Source organism: Chionomys nivalis, chromosome 10 (genome assembly GCF_950005125.1).
Source record: "Chionomys nivalis chromosome 10, mChiNiv1.1, whole genome shotgun sequence".
Classification (NCBI taxonomy): domain Eukaryota; kingdom Metazoa; phylum Chordata; class Mammalia; order Rodentia; family Cricetidae; genus Chionomys; species Chionomys nivalis.
Window position 1 is genome coordinate 19,337,502 of NC_080095.1, and position 27,723 is coordinate 19,365,224.

Below are 27,723 nucleotides of genomic sequence, written 5' to 3' on the forward strand. Positions count from 1 at the left end.
AACCACCCAGCTGATAAAAAATTTTTTTAACTAAAGAATAAACAATATTTTGCTGTTTTAACATGGCCTCCGGAAACTGAATTGCCTCCATGGGTCACATCCGGACGGTGGAACCCAGACAGCAACCCCAGCGCATGGTCCTTAGGTCACCGCATTCCCATCACAGAGGAACGCAAGTAACAAAACCTAGACCTGAGTCAGAGGCAAAATGGCAAGATGTGGTGTTCCTGCAAACCAGCACTGTAGATGCTCCCTGTCTTAGGGTTTCTATTGCTAAGATAAAACACCATGACCAAAAGCAACTCGGGGAGAAAAGGGTTTATTGAAGCTTACATCTTGTAGTCCTTCATCCAGGGAAGTCAGGGCAAGAACGCAAATCAGGAGTCTGGAAGCAAGAACTGATGTAGAGGCCATGGAGGAGTGCTGCTTGTTGGCTTGCTCCCCCATGGTTTGCTCCACCTACTTTCTTATACCACCCAGGACCACCCACCCAGTGGTGGCACAGTGGGCTGTGATCCTCCCACATCAATCGTCAATCAAGAAAATGATCCACAGGCTTTCCCACATGCCAATCCGGTGGACTCATTTTCTCAACGGAGGTTCCCACTTCTCAAATGACTCTAGCTAGTGTTGACATAAAAACTTGTCAGAACATCATCCCTCGATGGAGTGCCGTTTCTCAGCAGGAACCGTCAGAGAGATTCGGCAAAGGTGAATCTGGAGCCACTGACTGAGGAAGATCTGGGATGCGGGAGGCACTGAGAAAAGACAGGGATGGGGCAGGCATAGGGGAGCCACTGAGGAAGGACAGGAATGGGGGTGACACTGAGGAAGGACAGGATGGGGGGAGCCACTGAGGAAGGACAGGGATGTCACCAAATCAGAACTGAGATTTCTTTACAGAAGATTCGTGGAATGTATCGGTTACATCTGTAATCTACCTTAGGTCCAGAAATCTTATTACCTCCATTTTCTCACAAGGCTCGGAGCAGTTAAGTAAGTGACTGGCTGTCCTCAGGCCACACAGGACTAGAAGCACCTTCTAGTCTAATGTAAGAGGTGGACACACAGCCAGGCAATGGCAGCACAAGCCTTTAATCCCAGCACTACCGAAGCAGAAACAGGCAGAGCTCTGTGAGTTCGAGGCCAGCCTGGTCTACAGAGCAAGTTTAGGACAGCCAAGGCTAAACAGAGAAACCTGTCTCAAAAAGCCAAAACAACAACAAAATAAAACAAAGGTTGTCAGAGGTGTCTTAGGAGTTGAAGGTTGAAAGAGCTGTCTCGGCTAATCCTGACAGACCAAGTATACCTGCACAGCAATCTGTCATCTACGCCCAAGCCTCTCCCCCGGATCAATAACCAGAATAGGACTGTACAGAAACTCTGCACCTCGACCTGGAACTACAAAGCAAAGACACATAGGACACGGGCTCCACGGCTCTCAGGCCTTGGGACTGCACGGCTTTGCTCCAGGAAGCAATGTTTTCTTTTTCTGTCATTTCCTTAACAGTTCAGGAACTTTATTATTTATTTCAGAGGACAACCAGTGTGAAGAGGGGCAGAGCGGCCGGGGTGAGCCTCAGCTGCCTTTCAACAGAGCTCTACTCAGCTGCGGTGAACAGGAGCGGACATCTGAGCCTGCACCAATTCCCCTGCACCAATACCGCAGGGGCCTGTTCAGACCAGAACCCAGTGCAGGAATGACCGAGTTGGGCCACCGAGCTCATCCAGAGCCCTGGCCACAGCTGCCTGACACAGGCCACATCCTGTCCTCCCTGCCTGGTGACTCGTTTGTTTCCCTGGCTTTACCCTTATCTGAAGCTAAGTTACAGCTATCCGGACCTGGCACAGAGCTACCAGTGAGGCCTTCTTCCATGAACAAGGAGCTCTCTTCCCACAGAGCCCGAGAGAAGCTGCAGGCCCCGCCCTCTTTGCTCTGCCCCCTCTTCTTGCATTCCAGTTTCCAGGTGTGTGGCAGGTGACAAGAGGAGGGAGGGAAGGATTGCAAGTAGTTGAATAGTTGACACAGCCGTGATGAGTAGTCTTGACAGTCCGAAGGCTTCTTAGCCCATAGATTGGGGGGGGGGGTCTGAGGATCCCCTGGGAGGTGCTGGAGACAGTAAGGCGATAAAAGTAGGTCCCACCCCCATCTCCAACTGGAGCCCAGAGGTTGAACAGAAGCTTAAAGGTGCTTCTGTCTCGTGAATAGGTGAGGGTCAGAGTCTTCAAGGATAAAGGGGACCCAGTAGCCTGTCCAGGGTGCCTGCAGAGCGCAGCAAGTGGCCTTCGAGGTCCTCCAGGTCCTCTAGTCCGCCTTCTGTCATGGACGCTTGATTCCCTTCAGCAGCCTGATTCCTGGTGGATGGCAAAGGCCCCCTGACCCTATAAGATTCTCCTCTCTGGCTTTCAGGCTGCCTGATCCTTTTTTGCGGTGCCTCTGACTGCTGCGTCACCTGCCCACACTGACCATGTTTCTCCGACCACGCTCCTGTCGCTATGGAGCCTGTCACTCAGCCCTGGCAGGGGAGGCCTAGCCCTTTCCCTCAGTCTAACGTTGTAAAGGCAGCCAGCCTCCCCCATCTAGTGCTGTTCCAGAAGAGTTGCTGCCCTCACTCTCAGAAGTGCTGAGAGGTAAGAGATCTTATGCACAAACCACACACACACACCCAGGGGGACACAGAGGTCATATGCAGATGAACCTCCACCACGGCAGGTGTGCGCTGTACGGGGTGCCCACAAACTAAAGGGGCATTCCTGGCTCTATCCTCCCAGGGTGGCACAGTCAGGTAGATGAGGCCAGGCTACAAGTCCTGGTCTTGGTGGCTGCACTCGACGCCAGCGTCCTCTTCGTGCTTGCAGTTATGCGTGCCCACGCCAGCGTGCGCGCACTCCAGCAGGTTGCGCTCACTGCCCGCGCAGCGCACGTCGTCCAGCAAGATCGGTAGCGCGCGACCTTCGCCGAACTCCGCGCGCTTGACTGCTCGCACCGCGTGCGCAAAGCCCAGCTGGCGACACACCACGGTGGCCGCTTTGGTGTCCCAAGCGTCATCGCACACCGTACCCCAGTGGCCTCCTACGAACACTTCCACGCGCCCGCGGCCGGGGCTCAGGCCAGCGGGCCGTACCAGGCGCACCGAGCCATTCTGGGGCGCGGGGACCGCGGTGCTGGGACGTCCCCGCCGTCGCCCGCCTCCCTTCCGGGCCCCTGGTCGTCGGGTGGGCCGTGCGGGCTTTGTGGGACGTATGGTGGGTGCCGGGGGAGCAGCTGTGGGGCGCCTGCGGCGAGGCGCCTTGGTTGGGGCGCGGGCCGTGGGGCGCGGAGTGCTCTCTGGTGTCCAGATGAACTCTGCTCAGAGGAAAGGCCTGGGGTCAGAGGGAACCTAGCATAGCTCAGCTATCCACCCGTACAGCCCCAGCCTGTGCCAGAAAACCGATCCTAAGGAAAGATGTCTGGTCTGGCTCCACTCAGACCCTAAGATTAAGGTGCCTTTTGGTGGGCCAACTGGGTTTGACGGGTCACCCTGACCTCTAAGGATAGAAGCTCTGTCAGGCACTTCTTCAGTCATTCAGCAAGCCCTGGTTGGCGGGCAGGCGCTGTGTCCAGTCCCAAGCTCTGCCCTCCCGGGAGTTCCCAGGCTAGTGGGAAGATCCCGAAATTCAGGCACAGTAAGGGAGATGTCTAGACAGGTTACAGGAGCAAGGGACTTATTGCTTCCTGCCCTCAGTTTTCGATGAGGAAACTAAGGCCAGAAAGATGGAAGCTAGCAATAGCTTCAGAATGAGTCTCAGTACAGTCAGGGCTGCACAGAGAAACCCTGTCTCGAAAAGCCAAAACAAAACAAAAAAGATTGGCAAGGGCCTATTGCACTGTGGGTGGTGCCAACCCTGGGCAAATGGTCCTGAGTTATATAAAAAAAAGTAGGCTGAGCAAGCCATTAGCAAGCAAGCCAGTAAGTAGTATTCTCCATGGCCTCTGCATCAGTTCCTGCCTCCGGGTTCCTACCCTGACTTCCCTCAGTGATGGAGTGTGACCTGAAAGTTGTAAGTGGAAATAAACCCTTTGTTGCTTTTGATCATGGTATTTTATCAAGGCAATAGAAACCCTAACGAAGACAAATGGATTGCTGGATGGATGATAGCTGGGGGAATGAATGGGTCAAGGGATGGATACTGACTAGATGGATAATGGCTTCCTGGATGAATGGTGGCTGGGTGGCTGGCTGGCTGGCTGGCTGGCTGGCTGGCTGGCTGGCTGGATGATTAGAAGTATGGTTGCTGACTGGCAAAATAGATGAATAATGGCCCGATGGATGCTGGGTGGTCGGGTGGGTAGATGGATAAGTGGGTAATGAATGGATAGATGTATTCATAAGCAATTGAATGATGGGTGGGTAGATGAACTGATGATTGGATGGATGAGTAGGGAGATGAACTGATGTTTGGATGGATGATGGCTAGATGGATGACGATGAACAGATTTATGATTGAGTGGATGGATAGTAGATTGATGAACTGATATATGAATGGATAAATGGATGGTGGGTAGGTATATTGATGGATGGGTGGACAAGTAGATAGATGGATAAGTGGATCGATGAATGGATGGGTTGATGGATGACTATTTGTAAGTGAATGAATGGCTGATGGGTTGACGGATTGAAGGTGGATGAATGGGTGAGCTGATGGACAGACAAATGGATTTACTTCTTCTCTTGTTATGCAAAAGATCTTACTATCCCAAGCCACTGTTCCTACCGAGCTTGGACCCAATGGAACAGTCCCCTCTACCCTTTCACAAGACTCTATCCCAGGCAGTCATTCATAGCCTTGAATGGCCTTCAGAACACAGGGTTTACTCATGGCTCCCTCTGTCCTGAACCAAGAGGGACAAAAATGCTCCACCCCCTTACAAATAAGACATCCTCTCTGTGTGCTCCTCCCAAGAACTCCGAGCATCCCTTGCTTGATACATCTATTCTCTTCTTGCCACATCCTGCCTGCGGCTGCAGCCTCCTACAGTTGCCTTCACTGCCTGGGACCTGGTTGAAAGATCTGTTAAGCAAGATGCATTGTGCTTGAAATCCATGGACACTGGCTGGGTGTCTAATAGGTGTCAGACATGGTACTAGGTACAGGGGCTGTGGAAGCATTCTAGGTCCCCTGCCTGACCTGAGGGGTAGCAGGAGCTCCTTCTGCCACTAGGGAACACTTACTTTCCTTGGGCACAAAGGGGATGAGACGACTCTTCACCTTCACCTGAGCAGGGTGTATCTTACACTTCCCTGGAGGCGCCCGTCTGCCAAATACACACACAGAAGATCAGGACTGGGAGTCAGCCTTGAGCATCCTGCACCCTCACTCTGTATCCTCCCACCCCATCACCTTCCCTTGCAGCAAGGCAAGGTAGGGGCCAGACAGGTGTGATCAGAGCCGTAACTAGTGTCCAGGCACTGAACACCTCTTACCAGGGGCCCTGCAGCACCCCACCCCTCTGAAGCCCCCCATGCCACATGGCCCACCATGCTCCTTTGATGCCCCATTCCTGCCCACCCCTTCTACCCCAGGCTTTGATAAATCTCTCTCCCTGCCTCTAGTTTCTGGGTTTGTGGTGGCACATAGGACTGCATGGAGAAATATGGAGCTAGTTAAGGCAAGCTAAAAGACTAGTGCTCAAAAGGGAAGAGTCGTGGGAAGCTGGCTTCAGCAGGCCCAGCACAGCCCTGGGGACTGCAGTTCAGAGAAAAGAATCAGAAAAGTTGCCGGGCTGTGAACAGCCTTCTTCCCCATCCTGCAGAAACACAAAGACCAGAATTCCATCTTAATTAGTTTTTGGCTGTTGATCTGTGATTCTTTGAATGGGTCCGACCCTGTTCCCAGACTGCCCCACGTGGGCCCAGGACTTCAATGGGGGTTCCGACAGCCTGGGATTGAAATAGCCACATGATGAGGTAGCCTCCTGATAGACTTGGCAGAGGAGGGGACATGTGCTTCTGCAAGCCACACAGACTTCTCAAAGCTGGAGGTGTAGCCTTCTCTACTCTGACCTCCCATTGGGTAAGCGGAAGAGGGTGTTGTCTCTTAAGGAAATTAATTTCTTAATTAAATCTTTGTATGTTACACTGCAAAACGCCACAGTGGCTCTGTTCAGGCAGTGAGCTATGGCCCCTGGATCTTTCTCCCTGTCTTCCTTTTCCACATGTCTGCTACCAGGCCCCTGAGGTGTGGTGCCAGAAAACACACTTCTTCCAAAAGACATAAATAAAAGGGAGGACTTCTCCCCACTTCTGCCTGCCTCCAACCCCAAAACCTTGAGGAAAAAAAAAAGTCAAAGTCCTGATGATTCCTCTCTTCATATGCAGGGACAATGAACCAAGAGGAAGGGGGGTTAAAATATCAAAGACCAGAAAAAGCTAAGGCAACATCTGGCAGGAATTAGATGTTTAGTATAAGTGACAGGTCCTTAGAGAATCATTCTTTTTTTGTTTTTCTTTATGTGTGTGAGTGTTTTGCCTACATATATGTCTGTGCGCCACATGAGTGCAAGGCCAGCAGAGGGCTCTGATTCCTGAAACTGGTTCCAGATAGTTGTGAGCTGCCATGTGGATGCTGGGAGCCTAACCTAGGTCCTCTGGAAGAGCAGCTAGTGTTCTTAGTCACTGAGCCGCCTCTCTAGCCCCAGTGTTTCTTTCTTTCTTTCTTTCTTTCTTTCTTTCTTTCTTTCTTTCTTCCTTCCTTCCTTTCCTTCCTTCCTTCCTTCCTTCCTTCCTTCCTTCCTTCCTTCCTTCCTTCCTTTTCATGAAAATAACATCAGCTTCCAAGAACTGTGAAAGATGATGAAGACTCAGTGACTCAGCAGACCATGGCTAGCATCCCTTTGAGAGTGATGATGGTACCATGTGACTCAGCAAGTGTTGATCCTCAGGGATAAGCAAATGAGATGAGTTGACTGTGGTCCAGGTATGAAGTCACCAAGATGAAAGTGAATGGGAACATGTGGAAAATAAGATGGAGGTGTATAACGGGAGAAAGCACGCTTATGGCTTTGTGAAAAGAAGTTACATCGTGACCCAGGTGGTGGTGCCTGCCTTTAATCCCAGCACTCGGGAGGCAGAAAAAAGGCAGATCTCTGTGAGTTTGAGGCCAGCCTGGTCTACTGAGTGAGTTACAGGATGGCGAGGGCAACACAGTGAAACCCTGTCTCGAAAGAAGAAGAGGAGGGGAGGAGAAGAGGGATAAGGGGGAAGGGAAAGGGGGAGGGGAGGAAAGGAGAGGGAGGAGGATGAGGGGAGGAGGAGGTGGAGGAAGAGAAGTAGTTATGTCACTAACTGATCAATTTATACTTTTGTAAGTCATGAAACAACACACACTGTGTGTGAGGAGCAAGGAGTCTGAGAAGCTCCCGCTTTGGCCTGGAAGCAATAAGAGTGATGAAAACATGTTGATTAAATGAGATGTGGGGTCTTGAGATCAAGAAAGAACGTATACTGGGCATGGGAACATATGAGAGTTAGAGGCCTGAGGACTCAAAGCCAGCCTAGACCACACAAGACCTTGTTAAAAAAAAAAAAAAAAAAAAAAAAGATGCAAAAGAAAAATGAAACAAAAAAGAAAAGGGGGGGGACTAAAACAATCTTCATAAAACCTGAGAGACCCTGGTAGGGTGGTGCATACCTGTGATCCCAGCCCTGAGGAGCTGAGGCAGGAGGACTGAAAATCTCAGTCCAGCCTAGGCAACATGACAAGATCCTATCTCAAAACAGCAAAGAGGGCACCAGGGAAATGCCTCAGTGGATAAGTGCTTTCGTGCAAGCCAACAACATAACTTGAGAGCTGCAGCACCCATGCGGAGTTGGCTGCAATCCCACATCCGCCATCCCAGCCATCCAACCATGAGATAGACGACAACTAGGAGAATGGTCCAGAAAGGCTTGGGCCTGCTGACCTGGAGACTAAGAACTGAGAGGTGTTCCCTCCGTGGCATGCTATGTGCTTGCCTGCGCTCACATACATCACACACACACACACATATACATATGCACGTGTGTGCACGCACACACATACACACACACACACACGGAAGGGGGAGTTAAAAATTAGTAATTGTAGTCAGGTGTGGTAGTACACTTCTTTAATTCCAGCACTCAGGAGACCTAGGTAGGTGGGTCTCTGTGTGTTCAAGGCCAGTCTGGCATACATAGAGTCTTAGGACATCTAGAGCTACATAATAGAGAGAACCTGCATCCAAGAGAGCTAATCCAGGGGTCTGGGGAGAGACTCAGTGGAAGCACTTGGGGCACAAGAGTGAGGACTGGAGTTGGGAACCCAGCACTCCTGTAAATACGAGGTGGGCATAGCAATCTGTTTGTAATCCAAAGAGCACACAGGGAATCCCTGAAGCCAGCTGGCTAGCCAGACTAGCAAATTATGAGCTCTGGGTTCAGGAGAAAGACCCTGCCTCAATATATAAGGTGGAGAGGAAAAGAGGGAGACATCCAACCTTGCTGACCCCTGGTCTCCACATGCATACCCACACATGTGCATCCACACACATGCAAACACATACAACACACACACACACTGACAATTACCTGTTCAAGAAAATGCCCCTCCAGAAGCCATGCGTTTAGAGACTTATGAAAATACAAAAGACCTCCCCAAACATTAGGCTGCCACAATGGCCCCCTTGCTGTTGCGCACTTTCAACCCGTGAGAATGTGCGTTACACAATGACCTTTCTGACCACTCTCCCTCCAGATTAGTGTTCTCCTCGGCAATGGCACCACTCACTCCTGGAAGTGCCTCATACTGTTCTGTAGTCAACATTGTCTTCTACGCAGACAGCAACACACACACACACACACACACAAAAAAAAAAAAAAAAAACTGGAGAGGGGCTGGAGAGACGGCTCAGCAGTAGTTAACAGCACTGACTCCTCTTCCAGAACACCTGGGTTCAATTCCCAGCACCCACATTGGTGGCTCACAACTGATAGGAACTCCAGTTCCAGGGGATCCAACATCCTCACATAGACATACATGAAGGGAAAACGTCAATGAACATAAAAGGAAATAAATCATAGTAAAAAAAAAAATTTTTTTTTTTTTTTGGTTTTTCGAGACAGGGTTTCTCTGTGGTTTTGGAACCTGTCCTGGAACTAGCTCTTGTAGACCAGGCTGGTCTCGAACTCACAGAGATCCGCCTGCCTCTGCCTCCCGAGTGCTGGGATTAAAGGCGTGTGCCACCACCGCCTAGCCCATAGTAAAAAAATTTTAAAATGAACTAGAGACATAACTCAAGACCTTGTGTATTCTAGACAAGCCCTCTACATTCCTAGTCTATCCAACCCCTTCTCCCCTTCACTCTCTCTCTCTCTCTCTCTCTCCCCACTAAATTACCTAGGCTAGTTTTTAACTCTCAGAAGCTGACCTCAGACTGGCAGTCTTCCTGCACTAGCCTACTAAATAGCTGGGGTTACAAGTATACACCCCTATGCTGGCTGAAAATCACTTTCTTATATTCAGTATGTGTTTTAAGATTTCTTTACACTTAGTGTGTTTAGGGTCATTAGCTAATCTGAGGGAGAAGCAAAGAATCTATAGGCTGGGAAGGGGATTCCAGGAAGATCATCATCCAATCATTCATTAAACACACCCTAGTGTCTGCTCCACAGCGTTCCCAGGACCCGAGGGGTGTGACGGGCTGAAGGGGCACAGCCTTCATCCTAGAGACTCTGGACAGGTGAGATGCCACGACCAAGTGACAACAGAGAGAGGACCAAGTAGGACGGGAGAGCAAGTGTGTCGGGGAAGTGGAGACTACAGGGTGATACCCACAGGGCATGCTGCCAATTAGGGCGGGTTAGGGGCCCCGGCTTCATTCGTACAATGGAAAGCAGACAGAACTTTGTACACAGAAGGAGCTTGGGTAGGCCTTGAACCAAGGAGGGGACGTCACAGCAAAAGCTGAAGCAGGGAGATTGAGGTGGGGATGTGGGAGCAGGAGGAAGAAGGGGAACTTACTGTCTGCAGTAAATCCATTGTCTCTTCCTAGCCTGTAGTTCAGGGACTCACCTGGAGGGGTCTATCACTTTGTAGATGACCCCACGTGCGGCTGTGGCACTGGGCACGCCCGTGGACATGAAATACAGCTCCCCTTTAGATGGGGAACAAGGCAATGAGAAAACTGTCTGCAACCCAATGGAGATGACTCTGTCCCACTCAGGCTCCCCTCGGGCTCAAAGGCTGACCTCCCATCCGGACCACCAGCCCTGAGGGGGTGTTGGGGCCACCTATCACCTCAGCATGCCTTTGTCATCTGTGGCACAGTACCCAGCCAGGTGTCTCATCCTGCTTAGGCCCATAGATAGGGGCTCCCACCTCCATCCAGCACTGCCCTGCTCCCTGCTTCGATGGGGTTCAACCAGGCCTATTCTGATGGCTATGATCATTTGGAAGCTGGGTCTCTATGTCCTATGTATGCACAAGGACAATGCTGAAGCTGCCAGTGCTGCCTAGAGTGGCCCTGTCCGCTTGGTCTCTGTGTTGTGAATGCCTCTGGGGCAGCAGAGGACCTTGTAACATCATTTGATGTGTCCAAAGCACACCTAGAGAGCCTGGAGTGGGAAAAGGCTGTTTTGACCCAGCTGGCAGCACTGATCTTTTACACGATCCAGGGCTGGCCTTGGGTTGGCCAGCTCACTGCGCCTCCTCCTGGTTTGGTCACTCTGTGTCACTCAAATGACTGAGAACTGCACCTTCCTTCAGACTCTGCACTGGGGAGGGGAGATGCTGCTTCTAAATCATGTTAGCCCCCTACTGACCAAAAGAAAAGGCTTCCAAGGGCTTGGTGAGCTTAGGAACCTCTGTGGGGCCTGGGGGGTGGGGGGGAGGCTGGGGCTGCTCTTTGGGAAACTCACATTCTAGTGGGGGTGGGGGAGTGTCAGTTCAACAAAGGTTTCCCAGACTAGGCCCTGGGGGCTTTGGGCGCTGGGCCCTGCGGGGGGATACCCCTCCAAAGGCCGTGGTGAGCATGAGCGTTGCCTGGAAACTTCAACAAGCCTGCACCAGGGCCTGCTGGGGGCCCCTGGCCTTTTGTCTGGGAACAATCCCAGGGCCAAGGACAACGGCAGGAGACTGGAGTGGGATCCAGCCTCTGTGGTCCCTTCTTCTCTCCCTTCCCCCTCTGTCCCCTGCTGGGAATGTGAGCTCCAGGAACAGGCTAGGAGGCTGTGCCTGCATGCTTTAAAATGTCAGCTTGGTTCCCTCAGTAGCTCAGACACATTTGCCATCAGAAACCCACCCTCTTCTCTCACCTGCCTAAAACTCCATACTGCAGGTCTTCCCCGACCCTGCTAACACTGGGGACTTTTGCCCATTACGTCTCTATCTCTCCCATCGACACCACCATGGGGGTGGAGGACAGCAGCTTCCAGATAAGAAAAGGGAAGCTCGGGATAGAGGGTCTAGGGCTGATATAAGAATGCGCTAGGGGGCTGGAGAGATGGCTCAGAGGTTAAGAACGCTGACTGCTCTTCCAGAGGTCCTGAGTTCAAGTCCCAGCAACCACATGGTGGCTCACAGCCATCTACAATGAAATCTGGTGCCCTCTTCTGGCATGCAGGCATACATGGAGACAGAACACTGTGTACATAATAAATAAAATTTAAAAAAAAAAGAAAGATGTTAAAAAAAAAAAAGAATGCGCTAGGAAAAAGGCCAAGCCCCAGAACACGCCCTTCCCCAGGATGAAAGTAATTTCATGCTTAAGCTTCTTTAATAGCAGAAGCCAGAAAGATGACCAGGGCTGGTGGCTGGTGACAGCGCCAAGCATGGGCAAAGGATGGCGGGGTCTCGGGATGCTCACCTGCCTCATCCTCTGCAAAGGAGATGATATGTGGATAGTAGTTGTTGATGAGGCCTGGGAAAGCACATGTCTGTCCCCGGCCCATGCAGACCTCACTGTACTTCCAATGCCCGGTCTCTGGGTTCTCGTGGAGGGACATCAGTCGCCTGCAAAGAAAGATAAACTATGAGGTCATGGTTAGTATGCTGCACAAGGGAATCCATCTATCCACTCGTCCACCCAGTTATTCACACACCCGTTCACCCATTCATCCACCTGTCCATCCATCCATCCTTCCATCCACTGATCCGTCCGTCTTTGCATTCCTAAGAATGACCCGGATTTTCTCCCTCAGGAAAAGGCCTGTTTGGCCCACTTCTAAGCAAAAACATACAAACGCGAACTCCTTTTACCAGTTAGGAAGAGTGTAGGCCACTTACCCACTCATGAAATCGCCAAAAATGTAGAGGCCGTTGAGGTTGGGGTACTCGCAGCCCCGGTACACATAGCCCCCAGTGACTGATTTGCCCAGCTTGTGAGGGTAGGCGAAAATTGGCAGCACATCATCTGAAGGGCGGGCGAGAAAGTGGGTTCATCCTGAGGCCTAGGGCTTCACAGACAGTCCTGAGCCACGCACGGAGATGGCGTGGTCTGAGCGAGAAAAGCTCTCAAAGGGGCATAACCGGATTTTTAGGGGTTCATCAGGAGGTGCGTGGTGAGGAGGAACCTAAAATATTGCTCGAAGGGAGCCCCAAAGTACAGGAAGGTAAGGAGTGGGAAAAGTCAGTCCTGTGATAGAAGCAGGGGACAAAGCTATGTGGAGGTGGGGGAGGTGGGGAGATGGGTTCCAGGGAGGGAGTGAGGCAGGAGGGTCCCCGTGAGGTGGGATCTGGATTGGAGTTTCCCTGAGAAATGGGGCAGATCTCGATCTACGGGCCCAGGGAGGGGTGGAGATGGCGGATAGATAGATCTGGGGTTCTGGAGGAATGCTGATCCGAATCGGGAAGTCCCCAGGGTGATGGGATGGGACAGGCTGGATCCATGCTGAGGGTTTGAACAGGGGAAAGCTGTGGGCAGGGAGGGGAGAGGACCAGAGGGATCCTATTTGAAGGTCCCCAGGGACGCGGTCACCGAGGGAGGCGTTGGCGCACAACTTGCGATCGTAGCACTCGAAGCCCTCGCGAGCGCGCCAGCCGTAGTTGCGGCCTCTCTCCACCAGGTCCACCTCCTCATACTTGTTCTGGCCCACGTCCCCACAGAACAGGCGCCCACGGCCAGTGCCAGACATCGGGTCTCCGCGGTCGAAGGAGCAGCGCCACATGTTGCGCACTCCCAGGGCGTAGACCTCGGGCCGCGCTCCGGGGTCGTCCACGAACGGGTTGTCGGGAGGGATACGGTAGAGCGGGCCACGCTCGTTGCGGTCCACGTCGATGCGCAGCACCTTGCCCAGCAGCGCCGACCTGCAGCCGGGGCGGAAAATGCCGGCTGGTTACACTGAGTCCGCGCAGGGGGCAGGGACGGTGAGTCCAGCCCTGCTCAGCCATCTGCACCAGCCCTCTGCACACCTTCCTGCGTGTCTGTCCCGCACTGGCTGAGCTGCTGGAAGCTCTAACTCGCCACCTATCGCTGCACTGCCTCCTCACAACTGACCTTTCAGGTCAGAGCTGTCCTTTATAGAGGAAACCCGAGCTAGGATAAGCCGCCAACCAACCTGTCAATTGTACCTGGCCCTAGAAACCCAAGCTCTTCGCCACAACCGTCTATGGAATGCCGCTATTCTAAGCTGTAATATTGTGGGTGCTTCTGTTCATGTACTTGTGCTATAGAAAGAAGATTGTACTAGAAAAATAACTCCTATTTACGTTTTTCTCATAATCAGTCAGGTGCTCCCACATAGCAGGGTTTCACAAAAGTGCGAATATATCAAATAGTACCAAGTATAGTTGAGGGAGAGGGAACATGTGCTCTAACCTCCTGGCGGCTCTGGGGGGAGGAGGAAAGTAGCTGATGGCTTCATTGATCACATGAGCAAAGTGGTTCACAATGGGAAAGATCTAGATGGTTCTCAACCTGTGGGGTCGTGACCCCTTTGGGGTAGAATATCAGACATTTACATTATAATTCGAAACAGTAGCAAAGTTACAGTTACGAAGTGGTAATGAAATAATTTAATTTTATGGTTAGGGGTCATCACAGCATGAAGAACTGTATAAAAGGGTCACGCCATGAAGTGAGTTGAGAACCATTGACCTGGAAGATACCTGGAGTTAGCAGGATGGGAGCAAAGCTTTTCAGGGTGGTTCCTACTGTGCCTACTCGGGGCATCCTTCGCCCTCTGTTAGCACGTGGGCGCTGACTCCTCCCTCCAGCCTGCCCAGCAAGGCAGAGTTGATGCAGCTCACTTAGGTAACACATTTGTGTACCTGTCACTGAGACATAGCACTAGAGCCCAGTGTCTCTCACAGGTGGCCTGTCACAGTGAGAAACAGGCCAGTGGCGATGGTTCAACCCTGTGACCAGGCACTCCAGGCAGCCCCCGCCTTCAATCCCCACATCCAGCTCCAGGATGTACAGACAAAAACTCCTAGAAGCAAAACGATATTTTGTTTTGTTTTTCTTCGAGACAGGGCTTCTCTATGTTGCTTTGGAGCCAGTCCTGGAACTACCTCTTGTAAACCAGGCTGGCCTCGAACTCACAGAGATCCGCCTGCTTCTGCCTCCCTAGTGCTGGGATTAAAGGCGTGCGCCACCACCGCCCGGCCAAAATGATGCTTCTAACTTCAGCTCAATTATCCAAGAACCCTCATCTTGCTCTTCAGCTTCAGCTCTGAGCACATGGCCAACATGAAAAGGTGGGATATTTCTCACTGTCAAACAGGGATGCACAAGCCACAAACAGTAATCCATACACCCTCACTACTGTTACTTTCTGGGCCAGGAGAGACTGTGTATTTGGGATAGGAGAGCTGGCTTGGAGGCTGGTTCTTCAATCTGGACTCCCTGAACACCCCTGTGCGCGTGCGCAATTCTCCATGTGTGTTTATGTGCATGCACACACACACATGTGAAAGGAGGGGACCAGGCCATTTGCTCAAAACAGGAAATAGGGGAATTAAGATGAGATTGCACTCAGCAAAACAAACAAACAAACAAACAAAAAACAAATGAAAAAAAGAAGAAGAAAAGAGATTGCACTCAGTTTCTGGATCTCTTATGGGAGTAAGAGACCGACTCTAGCTGCCCTTTTGTCATGGGAGTACCTGCCTGACCCCAGCAAGGCCCAGCAGGCCAGAGCTCACCTTGGAGAAAGTCCCATCTTCCCAAAGGCTCACTGCTGTCACTTCTCTGGTATCTGTGACAATAGGCATTTTCCTGATCCTTGACAACCACTGACACCTCCTTTCCTCAAGTCTCCCACCGAGCTTGTCATTGTCCTCGCTAACCAATGGGGGTAAGTGACTTAGCTGGGGTCCCAGCTAACTCGGGCTACCACCCTGCTCTGTGGGAGTGGCAGCAGCTCTCCCTCCAGAAACACAAGAAGTTCTGTGTGCAAACCGGAGCCTCAGCCGAGCAGAAGCAGGGCATACTTGTTTTGCGCATTTCCAAACTTCCCAAAGGGGTCTCCGGCCATCCCGCCATCTCCAGTAAAGATGTAGAGGTAGCCGTCATCCCCAAAAAGCAGCTGGCCCCCATTGTGATTGGAGGCTGGTTCTTCAATCTCCAGGATTATCCTAAAGAAAGATAAGTACCTGCTCAATAAAAACGTCTTTAAATGATAACCCCAGATAAGAGTAAAACCTTCTCTCAGATGCAATTCCGCAGTGAGAAAGGCTTTCTCTCTCTTGTAACATGTTTTTTTACAACCTACAGGTAGGTTGAGTAGGGATCATTCACATCACTGTGTCAAGGAAGGACCTGGATGCTGGAAGAGGCCAAGTGGTACCCACTCGAGGGCACACAGGCCATCAGCATCAGAGCTGCGGCCAGGACTCTGGACCAGTGTTTTCCAACTGCTTCCCACCCCTGGTACCCAACAGAAGCTTGTCATTTTATCCATTTCCCACTGGTGAATCAGAGCACGGTTGACATGCTCCATTAGCTGTTAGTGACGAGCTGTTCAGGACAGTGGGATGGACCCTTTATCCACACCCCCTGGGACCTCTTTACTGCCACTGGAAGAAAATTTCCCTGTACCCAGTCAGCTGGCTTTCCATCAGGACTTGCCACGGACAGGAGAAAGCAGAAGGAAAGGAGACACTGCTATTCTGTCTTGAGAAGCAGCAGGTATAATGACATGAAAGTGACCACTGTGGACATCTCAGCCAGTGGCAGAACTCAGCCACACAAACTCCTCCAGTTGGTTCCTCTGCCCCAGCAGCTACCACATACCACCGCAGCTGGTGACCTTAGGTCACTGGCCCTCCCCCACCCTTTTGCAGCCCTCTCTTTGCCAAGTGGTTAACCCCTGTACTAATCCCCCCAAAAAATGGGTCCCAGAATAATCCAGGTTCAACAGGACCAGCCACTGCACTGACCTCATTGCCAGTTATGAAAGCAGAACAGGAAAAAAACCACAAAAACAAGACACAGAGTCAAAGCCTTTAGACCCCCGTTTTGAACACTTCCTTCACATCAACACCAGAGTGTTTCCATGGTGAGGTTGATGCATATGATCCTTACAGAGCCCCAAGCTCAGGGTCATCAAAGCAGAGGACAACACAGTCTGTGGGTCACCCATGTGCCATGCGTGTGCAGGTATCCTCAGAGGCCAGAAGAGAGCTCAGATCTGCTGGTACTGGAGTTACTGGTTGTTATAAGCTGCTCGGTATGGGTGCTGGAAACTGAATTCGAGTCCCCCAGAAAAGAAGCAAATGCTCTAACTATAGAGCTCCCTTTTTCCGTTCCAGGATGTTTGTTTTTATGCAGGATTTCCCTATATATCCCTGGATTCCCTGGGAGCCCTAGAACTCACTATGTAGACCAAGCTGGCCTTGAACTCACAGAAATCCACCTGCTTTGGACTCCATAGTGCTGGGACTAAAGGCTTATACCACCACACCTGATTTTTTTTTAAGGCGGGGTCTCGGGTAGCTTAGGCTAGCCTGGAACATGCTATGTAGACATAGGTGACTGTGAACTCTGGATCCCCCGATCTGATTGCCTGCAGTTACAGGACATGTATCCGCCACTCGATTTCCAGCTTCACTTTTTATCACAAGTCGCTTTTAATGTCACTGTTGGGGAAATATGTATTTCATCCTCCATCTCCCCTGTCTGATCCCTGGGACAAACTTTCTCCCACCACGAAGTGGTCTCCCAGGCTTGGGTATAGTCATGAAAATTCTGTTTTCCTTTTTTTCCCCCTCTGGTTGCCAGATATATCAAAAGTCAAAATTAATTGCATAAGAAGTCTATCAACCCACAAAGCTACTGTTTTGAGGGTGTTTCTCTTTTTTATATGTCCCATGTCAACATTTCACAATTTCATCAAATACAAGGTGTGTTTTTTTTGCCTTTTCACCAATACACCTGAGCCTGGTCTTGTTCTTACTTGCTCTTTGCTTAGGGGAAGGGACAGGCAGCATCATTGAACTACATTTCCCATGCTCCTTTGCTAGCTGAACAATCTCAGCCAATAGAAAGCATTAGGGGAGTCAGGTGTTGGGTTGGTGTTTGTGTTTCTGGCAATATCTATACAATAGTGGCCCTTCCCCCATGATTCCAGTCTGATTGTGTCCCAATCAGACATGCCCCACAGTTCTGGGGCCTCACTTCTTCCTGGGTCCCTCCATCCATGGAGGAGGCAATTCCCTCCAGTGGCCCGGACTCTATGTATGCCTCCTTTCCCAGGCTGTCCTTCCAACACTCGCAACCAAGACTCTAATTTTCAGTATCCACTTCTGCGTGGGAGGGTCTCTGGAGCAGGGTGACCAAGCCAGGTCAACTCCTCCCTGAAACAGTTGGGCATAAACAACAGATGGTAGGTTCTCAGGCACTGGGGGGCCTAGAGGTAGGAGCAGATTAAATGGGGTAAAAGCTGGGCAGGGTCACCAAGGTCTGCAACCCCAGTACTCGGGAGGTAGAGACAGAGAATCAAGAGTTTAAGACCAGTCTTTGACACATGGGAGGTTCCAGGTCAGCCTGGGCTATGCGAGACCCTGAAGAGAGAGAGACAGACAAACAGACAGAGACAGAGAGACTGATAGACTGGGCAGGAAAAAGAGCCCCAGCTGCAGGAAGACAGAGAATGGGGGAATTGCTGGCCGTAGGGACAGCAGTCCAGCAGGCCCAGTAATGGGATGTACTTTTTGGGACAGACCAGGACTCCAGCTTGGATACTTCCAAGCTGTGTGACCTAACAGGTCACTTCCCCTCTGAGTTGTGACCTCATCCAGTTTTATGAGTCAGATGAAGTGACTGTCTCTAGAGCCTGCAGCAGAAGAGGAGAGAAGCATCTGGCCCAGGAGGCCAGAGGCAGGGGTCAGGGCATGACCCCACACCAGGTCTGTTTTGCAAACTCATTCTTCCCCAGGCCCCAGAGCATGTGATTCAGGGCCCCATGGGGGTGTTAAATAGTCACAGTATTTAAAACAGACTTGCTCGTGCAGCCACAACTGTGTGTGTGTCACGCAGCCTCCCACATGACCACCCAGCCCTCCCTCGGCTGGGGCTCCCAGGAAGCCACCTCTCTGAGCCATGATCCACGGTGTTCTCATCATCCTCTGAGACTCTGAACTCGCTGATACGGATCCACTCTCGGAAGCCGACCGCCACAGAATAGTAGACATAGACCTTGCTGGGATGTGGGAAGCGGGGGTGGAAGGCAAGGCCCAGGAAGCCACGCTCATCCCCTTCCCAGGGGGACGTGAGCACTGCTTGGCTCACGTTCAGGAAGGGTTTCTCCAGGCGAGAGCGGTCAGGCAGGTAGGTCCACACCAGCCCCACCTGCTCGGCCACGAAAAAGCGGTGGCTGCCATCCCCAGCGTGTACCATGGCAACGGGGTTTCGAAGCCCATTGGCTACCTCCTCCAGACACAGCTGCAGGCAGCCCTTGGCATCAGCCACTACACGGCCCAGGTTTGAGTTCAGGTTCTCGTTGACCAGCAGGCTTGGGAAACAGTAATCGGTGTCATCTAGGGACAGGTAGCGGCATAACTTGGCCCTCTTGCTCTCCAGGGCCCAGAGCTCACGGTCAGGGGAAAGGTGACGAAAAAGGCCTCGGCAGGTCTGCCACATGTCCAGGCAATAATCCTCACAGAGGCCAGGTACTGTCCGCAGTGGGGTGGCCGGATCCTCGGCATCATAGAGGTGGGCTGCATAGGGCGAGCATTCCTGTAGGGACAGGAGGGCTCAGAGATGCTAGGAGGAGTGTCCACACCTGCACAATCTACTCCTTGCTTTTGTGTCCCCATTCAAGGGTCACTTCCTAAGATCTGACCTTCCCCTCCACACCTCCTTACCATTACTTCCTGGCCTCTGACTACTCAGGAAAACAAAGCACAGACACATAAAAAAAACCTTACCGTGAGCCTTCATTATAGGAAAACAAGACATTCTGTTTGTATATTATCTGTCTTCTTTAGAATGTGCACTCTATCAGAGCAAAAAATGTTTTCCTTGCCAGGCGGTGGTGGTGCACGCCTTTAATCCCAGCACTCTGGAGACAGAGGCAAGCGGATCTCCGTGAGTTCGAGGCCAGCCTGGTCTACAAGAGCTAGTTCCAGGACAGCCTCCAAAGCTACAGAGAAACCCTGTCTCAAAAAACCATCTTCACTGCTATATCCCAGACCCTCACATAAACCCACGGCACACACAGTAGGCTGCAGCAAATGGTGAGGGGACAGCAAAAACTAGTCTGCCTTGCCAGCCTTCTGGCCACTTCAGTGTAACTGTCAAAACACTCCTATTAGTCATTCAATGTCTATGAGTACTTCACAGGGGGGAAACTGAGGCTCAGGGCTCCCAGTGTCATTCAGTAATATGCTCAGGTTAGTAGCATATAGAGGCATCTAAGTTTAATTTCAGTTCTACCCTACTCTCTGCATAACCAGACAGCCAGCACCAGCATGTGCACAGTACCTGCGTGAGTATGGGACCCACGCCTCTGTCTTCCAGGATATTCCAGGCCATCTATCCCGCCCTCAGACACAGCGCCTCTCAGTAGAACCCTGGAGCTGTCCTCCCTGCAGCTACCAACACAGAAGTCTGTGAGATTAATGGATCTCCTTGGGTACCGCCTGACCAGAAAGGCTCTCAGGGTCCTTCCCCCAGCTCTGCCTTGGGTAGACCTCATGGCTTTTTCAGCCATACAGGTTTCCCCATTTGAGAGAGGCTGTGAACCTCATTCAGGCCAGGTGGACACTATATGGGAGGAGAGTTACTGCCTCAGGGAGCAAGCCTACGACCACAAACAGGAGTGTGAATAGGTAACACGTCCGCCTTCCACCCTACCCAAAACAGTCTTGCCATGCAACTGGTCCTATTGGAGTCAGTCCCGTGACCCCTTCCCAGACCATCTTCCTGCTGGGCCTGCAGCAAAACACTCCAGAACCCAGGCTCTTTGAGGACCTCCGGTGGAGTCCTTCACACCTTGGCTACTTTCCTCTGGTATAATAGACCCTTGTTGACATCCCCCCCCCTCCAACCCCAGGGCTGACTCAGTTCCCCAGGGGTTTTAGAGATGCAATTCCTAGATAGAGAAGATGACCACAATATACAGTGTCTGCACTTACAGGAAACTAGGCTGGGGTTGAAGCAGAAACCCCAGTAGAAAGCAAGAGAACAGCGAACTTCAGAGCTCTGTTCCTAACTCCAGGCCAGGGGTCCTACTGTTATAGCTTCAGTCGTTCCGTGGGCTGTCTGTCCCCAGGTCCCTCTATGGCTGTGCACTAAGTCCCCCCTGACAAGCTAAGGGCCCTCAGTGTTCTTGACATTTCTGATCACTGGCCCCATCTAAAGCATCATCTTTCACACGCTCCACCCTGGATTCCGTATGACAGGCCGGATAGCCAAACCCCAGACTCTGTACAGGGCCAGCCCTCCCGGGATCCTCTGGATGCTCTCGTTGGCCGGCAGTGGCCCAGGGAAGACCAGAGAAGACTGTGTACACACAGGCTTCACTTCCTTTCTGCAGGCCAGTGTCACTGTGACTCTGGTGTCATAGGTGAGGAACTTAGGCTCACAGTGGCCACATGCCCAGAATTGGCCAGACCAGGACTCAGCCCCAAGTTTTATGACAGCCAGCCTTCTGCTCTTGACACCAACACTTTGCCCAACCACCACCAACACTTTCCACCAACACGTCACTGGCCTTGGCTCCAAAGACACAGGAGAGACACGATATAACCGGATAGCCCTTTCCTTGTGGAAACTCAACCAGAACACACGGAGGGCACAGGGGCTCTGGGGACCTGGTGAGGCCCTTGGCTCACACAGGAACCACGGAGTCTAGCAGCGTCTTACATATAGTTTCTCATACACAGTATGAGTGTGGGGCTCAGATCAGAGCCACCCAGAATTAGTCAATGACAAAAGGGGCAGGAATTGCTGCTGGCAGAGAGGGTGGGCAGTCACTGGACCTCGTGTCCAGGGGAAGGCAGTGAAATATCCACAGGAACAAGGCGCCTGTCATCTGAATGCCCCAAGGTTGCCCCAGATCAGTTACTGACACTCATGACTCATGGCCTCAAGTCATGCCCCCCCCCAACCCGGAGCAACCACACTCCGCCAGGAAGGACCGAGTCTTGCACACAATGTTCTCTCTTCGGGATGTTCCTTCCTCCCTCACTTCCACATCTGGCAAACTCCTATTCATGATGCAAGGCCCAACCCACAAGTCTCCTCCGTCCTCCTTTTCCCAGGGTAGGCTCCTGGCCCTTGGATGCTCATGACACTCTGTCTCTGACTCACACATAGATTTTTCACCTGGTAATCTGTCATCTCCTGAAGCAACTTTCCTCTCCTGCCACCACCTCTGCTTCGCCAGAGGTGACCTGGCTGCTCGGCCTGGCCATGACTCAGTTATCTCTTTGCCTGCCTCTCCACCCCACAGACTGTGGGGCCCTTGGGGGCAGGCATCCCAAGATCCAGCACACGATTTGACTTCAGGGCTGGAGACAGTGTTATGAGGTGACTATAGGAAGGGCTTTGGAGTCAGAGTTTATGCTCCGTGTGTTTGGTAAACTCCCTACTTTTCCATGCCTATGTCACCGTCTATAAACGGTAGAGAGAACTCCAGTGCATAGAGTTGTTGGGAACAATGAACTGAGACGCCATGTGCCTGTTCAGTAAATGTTCAAATAAGATGAACCCCGAGGGAGTAACTCAATGATCCCTCTTCCAGTCTGTCCCAGATTTCTGGGGGCCTTTGGCTACTTTGCCCCGGAAGTGGGGAAGTCTCTTGCTTGTCTGTCTGTCTCCCGAAATGAATGGAGAGGCTTTGGAGACTAAGTCTGTGACTTGCCAACTGCCTCTGGGCCCAGAGCACAGAACCAACTCCTCGCTGGCCCTGGAGACATGTCTGCCAAGTGCCAGAGTCTGTTAAGCCCTGCTACAGATCACAATTCAGTAACTCTGCTGATGAACTTGTGTGTCCAGCTACTGAGAAGTGAGCCACGAGTGAGCCACACACCAGCCACAGTGAGGTTGCCATCTGCAACCAGAGCCTGACATGTTTTCCCAGAGGAAGGCAAAGCCTCAAGAAGGGGCCTCCTGCCAGGCAGCGGTGAGTCCTAAATGGTTCCTGATGGAAACCTGTAGGTAAGGCTCCTTGAGACTGGTGGCAGTGACCGTGGTGCTCCCACGCTCTCCCAGGACCTCCTCAGGGGGACCATGCCACAGCCTTGGCAGACCGCCTGATGCAAGCTCAGTCCAGACATGAGGTCACCCCCAGAGACGCCTCCCTGGAGGTATGAGCAGACGCTCTACCACAGGCTGCTCAGGCCAGGCCATTTTGGGCAGGTTCTCGAGGAAAAAGAGGTGTCTCCTGCCAGCAAACACCCTCAAGATTGGTTCCTTCCTCCTCCGGGTCCTGTCCAGCCCAGCACATGGTGAATACCCTCTAAGTAAAGGTGACCTGGGTGCTGCAGGGAGACCAATGGGTCTGTTCGGGTGGCCCTCCAGGCTGGAGAGAGAGGTAGGTGGTTCACCACACCCTCTGGCTCTCTTGGGGTGCACCAAGTGGAGGCTTGGGAACTACAATAGGAACAGAACACTAGAGTACTATGCTGTCCCCTACATCCTTTCCTTTTGTCACCCAGGCGCCCTCTCAAGGGCCGTGTCACCCCTGAACAACTGCCCACCTTTTCTGAAGCAGCCACTGATTCTCACCCTCTCCCTGGACTGGCAAGAAAACAATAGAGGAATTACCTATTAATTTAATCCCAATTAAACCGCTCTACCTGAGTCATTTAATCTTCACGGCATGGGGTTGGGGGCAGAAATCTGTCCCTGTTTTAAAGATAATGTAACTGAGAGACTACCACGAGCCTCTCAAGTTTACAATCAGGAGAGGCAGTGATAGCAAACCCATCAGGCTCCTTTATCTCGCTTCTCTAGCCTGCCCCCTGCTGGCTGGGACTGGAACTTTGTACTGCTTGGTAGGGCCCCTTCCACTGATGAAACCCTTCACTTCATGGTCCTAGGTTAGGGGCCAGCCTTGGTGTTTCCCTGCCAGGCTGGCCTTCCTGCGATCAGATCACTCGCGCAGAGGAGACCCAGGGGGCTGTGGTCAGACACTCTACATTAACAAAAGGAAAATGGTAGTTCAGCGTGGATCGAAGTAAGGGCTCCACCATCAGAGGGATGGTGTAACGGAGGTCTAGGGAGGGAACCTCTCCCAGGTGAGAAGCCCAACCAATAGTAGGACGGAAAGGTGGATGTTTTAAGCATGTACAGCCCTGCAGGCCTTGGTTCACCCTGGCCCTGAGAAATGAACTCACAGACTGCTCCACTGGGCATGACTGAGAATGGGTCCTTATTGGGATCAGCAGTACTCAGACTGCCCACACAGTCACACCCCATATTTTGGCCACATCCTCTTCCCATCCATTCTGCCTTCCTCGGTCTAGCAATGACTTCACCTGACAGGGTACCTGACAGGGGCAGGGCTCTCTGAGATGGAGCACAGGATGCAGATTCCAGGACGTCCCAAAGAATGGGAGTCTCTACTCTCTAAGAGGAATTGAGATCCCTAAAAGGCCCAACATCTTTGAAAAGCAAATGAATGACAAGAGCTGTCCTGAGATGCCTGGTGCCAGTCAAGACATTCCCTCTAGGACATCCAAACTCCAAAGTCCGGTACCTACTCCTAACCTTCGCCTCTGTGGGGTTGCCATCACCTCCAAAGTCCAGGATCCACACTCCTAAGACTCGCCCCTGTGGGGGTTGCCATTGCCTCAAAATCTGGGACTCACTCCTGAGTCTTGCCCTTATGGGGATGCCATCGCCGCTCCGCCCGCCCCCCTCCCGGCGATCAGGGCCCCGCGTGCCCCGCCGCCGTGAGCCCGCTCACCTGGCACAGCAGATCCAGCGCGTAGCCGGCACACGTCGCCCACATCCCGGCGTCCAGGCGAGCCTCCAGGGCCCGGAAGCGCCGGGCCAGCGCTGCGTCCTGCTCCGCAGTGCAGCAGCCGAAAGCGGAATACTGCGCGCAGAAGCTCAGCGGCTGTGGCGGCCGGAAGGGCGGCCTGAAGTCCAGGCACTGCGGGTGTGCAGCAGCCAGCAGAGCACGCAGAGCCAGCAGCGCCCCGGGCCCGATCCCGGCCACAGCCCATCGCCCCGCCATCCGCACCGCGGTCTGCTGAGAGAGAAGCAGAAGGCCAGCCAGCCCCGCAGGGGCGCCCCCGGGAGCCACGGGCCGCGCCCACCCCGAGCGCCCGCCTCCTGCTCGCCTGCACCCTCCCGGACTTCTCGAGGGGAAGTTGTTGGACTCGCCTTGCAGGCCTCGAATCCAGGGACCCCTCTCGCTGGGGGTCACCCCTGCTTGGGAGCACTCTGCAGGACTGGAGAAGCGGGGCACAGCCCCCTCCTCTTGGCCCAGAGTCTTTCCAACAAGAGCAGTGAGTGACCTGGCGTCTGGGAAGCCCCAGTTGCCCAGTTTCACAGTTCCACCTCTGAGTCTCAGCTTCTTCTCTTGGGGCGCTACTTACCCACCAAGGAGCAAGAACCCCAAAGCCCAAAGCAGGGACTAATCCCACCTCTCTGAGCCAGACAGGAACTTTAACAGAGCATTTAAAAATGGAGGTGTGATGCAAAAGACAGGTAGTGTTGCCCGGGACCTCACAAGAAGTGAAGGCTTAGCCTGGGATGGGAGGGAATAGGCGGCAACCCTACACAGTTCATCCTTGGCTCTGCCCATGGTTCTGCCCTGGCCATGGAACTCTCCCCCGGCAGCCCCGAAACCCATGGGCCTTGTCCTTTCCACATAGGAAGCGGGCTCCACCCGCAGCTCTCGCCTCAGCTTCACCCCAAGAGCACACACGTGCACTTCCTCATGGGCCCGGAATTCCATAACACCAAAACCCCTGGCACTTGCCCACAAGGACTCCAGCCCTGGCTTCTCCCTGGAGTACCCATCCTGTTAGCTCTGTCGCACACGTTCACATGTCACATGGTGGTCTTCACCACCAAGCTCAGATGCCCATTCTCTGCTGTTTCAATCTGTCTGCCCGAGTTGGTTAGTGCGGTTAGTGTTGCTTGGATTCCACAGACCTGTGGTCGGAGTCTGGAAGGGAGTTGGGGTGGCAGCGATGAGGCAAAGCCTTCATATAAGACCAAACATCTCTGAATATTTAAGAGTGAGCACATTTAACTCACAACTGATGACAAAGAGGCTGAGAAGCCACGTGGGGGTGGGGGGTGGGGCAGTGAGACAGTGGCGTTTCCCGACAGCAGCAGTGGTCCACAAAGTCCCTGATGGCAGGAGGTGGCTAGACAAGAAATTATGACCAACAGCTGCAGATGGCCCCTCAAGGGTGAGGGGGGGAGACAGCAAGGGAAGAGCCCCCCACTTCCCCCTCCTCCTGCTCCAGTCGGTATTTTTTAGAAGCTGAACTGAACATGGATGGCTGAATAGGAGTCTGGAAAATATGATCTTGGGAGACGGGTGGTAACACAAAGTGCCTGGCAACTGCAGAGCCCCTGGAAAATGAAGGCACAGGCAGGGAAGGACATGGGCACAGTTCCAGTCTGGTGGTCAGAAGAGGGTAATGATAACACAGCATTTGGGAAAATTCTTGGAGGCTGGATGTGGATGAAGATGAGCAAGAAGCTAGGGGTGGCACAATCTTGGGTCATGTTCTTGCAAGTTTACCTCTAGGAACCCGTCCAGGGTCTCAGGGAAGGGCCAGGAAAGCCCCCTTGTGGTTCTGGCAAGCAGAGGGAAGAGGGCTGTCAGTACCCTAAAGCAGGCTGTCTCTCCAGGAGAAAGGGCTCTGAGACTCAGCACAGGGAGAGAGGGCAGCCCTTAACATTGGTGACTCCATAAAAGGTCTGTCAACTCAGACACAGTGTGAGGGCCACAGCCCAGAGACATAGTGTTACAGACATCCCCTCTCCTCCATCAGCGGGCCCCAGTGTAAGCAGTGGGTGACAGCTGCCTACGCTGCAGGACACAACTGTCTGAGGAGCAGCGTGTAAGAACCTCAGACAACAGGAGCAACTGTGCAGACACTGTGGGTGCCTCAGGCCTCTTGCACCCCATTAGAGGCTAAATCCTAGCTAGGCTCATATTATGTCCTTACTCCAAAGCTCTATGTCCCTCAGTTTGCATTGTCCAGGACATCATATCTGCTTTCCCAAACAAAACAGAACAAACAAACTAGCAAAACAAATAAACCAAGGCATGATGCAAGGTTTGAAGAAAATTCTGACTGAAAAGGCCAAACTTCCATGACACATATGCTCGTGCTGTGGGACAGGGAATTCGGGAAAATGATGATTCAGATGTTGAGACTCCATTGTAAACAGGGAACTGTGGGGGAAGAGATGGGTGATGTAAACACAGACGAAGCTGTCAGATAGAGGAGTTGAAGGTCAACTGGGGGAGGCCCTGGCTTCCATCCCCAGCAAAACATGCTTTGCAAAAGCAAATTAAAGGGGCTGTAGAGACAGCGTAGAGAGCAAGTGCTTCCCTTGAAAGGATGAAGCTCTGAATTCAACCCCAAAATTCGGGGGGAAAACCCAGGCATGATGGCATACATCTATAATTCCAGTACTGGAAAGAGAGAGTCCGGTGGGTCTGTGGGGTTCTCTAACCAGCTAGCCTAGCCTACTTGGTGAGTTCCAGGTCAATCAAATAAACAAAAAACAAAACAAGATTAAAGATCTAACAGAGGACCAGTGAGACAGCTCGTTAAGGAAAGATAAACCCCATCTAGCCTGAATTCAATCCCCGGGACCCACATAAGGAGAACTGACTCCTACAAGTTGTCCTCTGAACCTCCCCTCATTTCACACACACACACACACACACACACACACGCACGCACGCACGCACGCACGCGCACACCATGGCATAAAAGTAAATAAATATAAATAAAAAAGTTAAAGATATAGTAGAAGCAAAAAGCATTGTAACCAGGTGGTGGCGCACACCTTTAATCCCAGCACTTGGAAGGCAGAGGCAGGTAGATCTCTGTGAGTTCGAGGCCAGCCTGGTACAGAGCGAGCTCTAAGACAGCCACAACTATTAAATAGAGAAACCTTGTCTAGGAAAACCAAAAGCAAGCCAAAACAAACAAGCAACACCAACAAAAAAGCATTGTAACAGAAATAAAAATGTGCGGGGTGATCTCACTTCACACTCATTTCTGTGTGGGTGTTCTGCCTGCACTGCATGTGCCTGTGCACTGCATACATACCTAGTGCCTAGGAGGCCAGGA

At 52.2% G+C, this 27,723-nt stretch overlaps 1 protein-coding gene across 1 annotated transcript; it reads right to left on the minus strand.

Annotated features, from left to right (window-relative positions):
• Positions 1–316: 316 nt before the first annotated feature.
• Positions 317–25,436, minus strand: Hhipl1 (HHIP like 1). The gene is made up of 9 exons (XM_057783177.1): positions 24,354–25,436; positions 18,528–19,174; positions 15,430–15,573; positions 12,974–13,302; positions 12,283–12,409; positions 11,864–12,009; positions 10,072–10,153; positions 5,214–5,296; positions 317–3,346 (listed from the first exon to the last, which is right to left on the minus strand). The coding sequence occupies exons 1-9, from the start codon at positions 24,624–24,626 to the stop codon at positions 2,802–2,804; spliced, it is 2,376 nt and encodes a 791-aa protein (XP_057639160.1). The 5' UTR covers positions 24,627–25,436; the 3' UTR covers positions 317–2,801.
• Between the last annotated feature and the right edge of the window lie 2,287 nt (positions 25,437–27,723).

What these genes read in the sequence shown, in the direction of transcription:
- Hhipl1 (XM_057783177.1), bottom strand. Translation starts at nt 24,626, where the DNA reads ATGGCGGGGCGATGGGCTGTGGCCGGGATCGGGCCCGGGGCGCTGCTG. An exon ending in GTGCGCCAACGCCTCCCTCG is followed by an intron (nt 12,410 to 12,973) that starts GTGACCGCGTCC and finishes CCCGCCCTTCAG; the next exon opens with ATGATGTGCTGCCAATTTTC. An exon ending in TTTGGCGATTTCATGAGTGG is followed by an intron (nt 12,010 to 12,282) that starts GTAAGTGGCCTA and finishes CTTTCTTTGCAG; the next exon opens with GCGACTGATGTCCCTCCACG.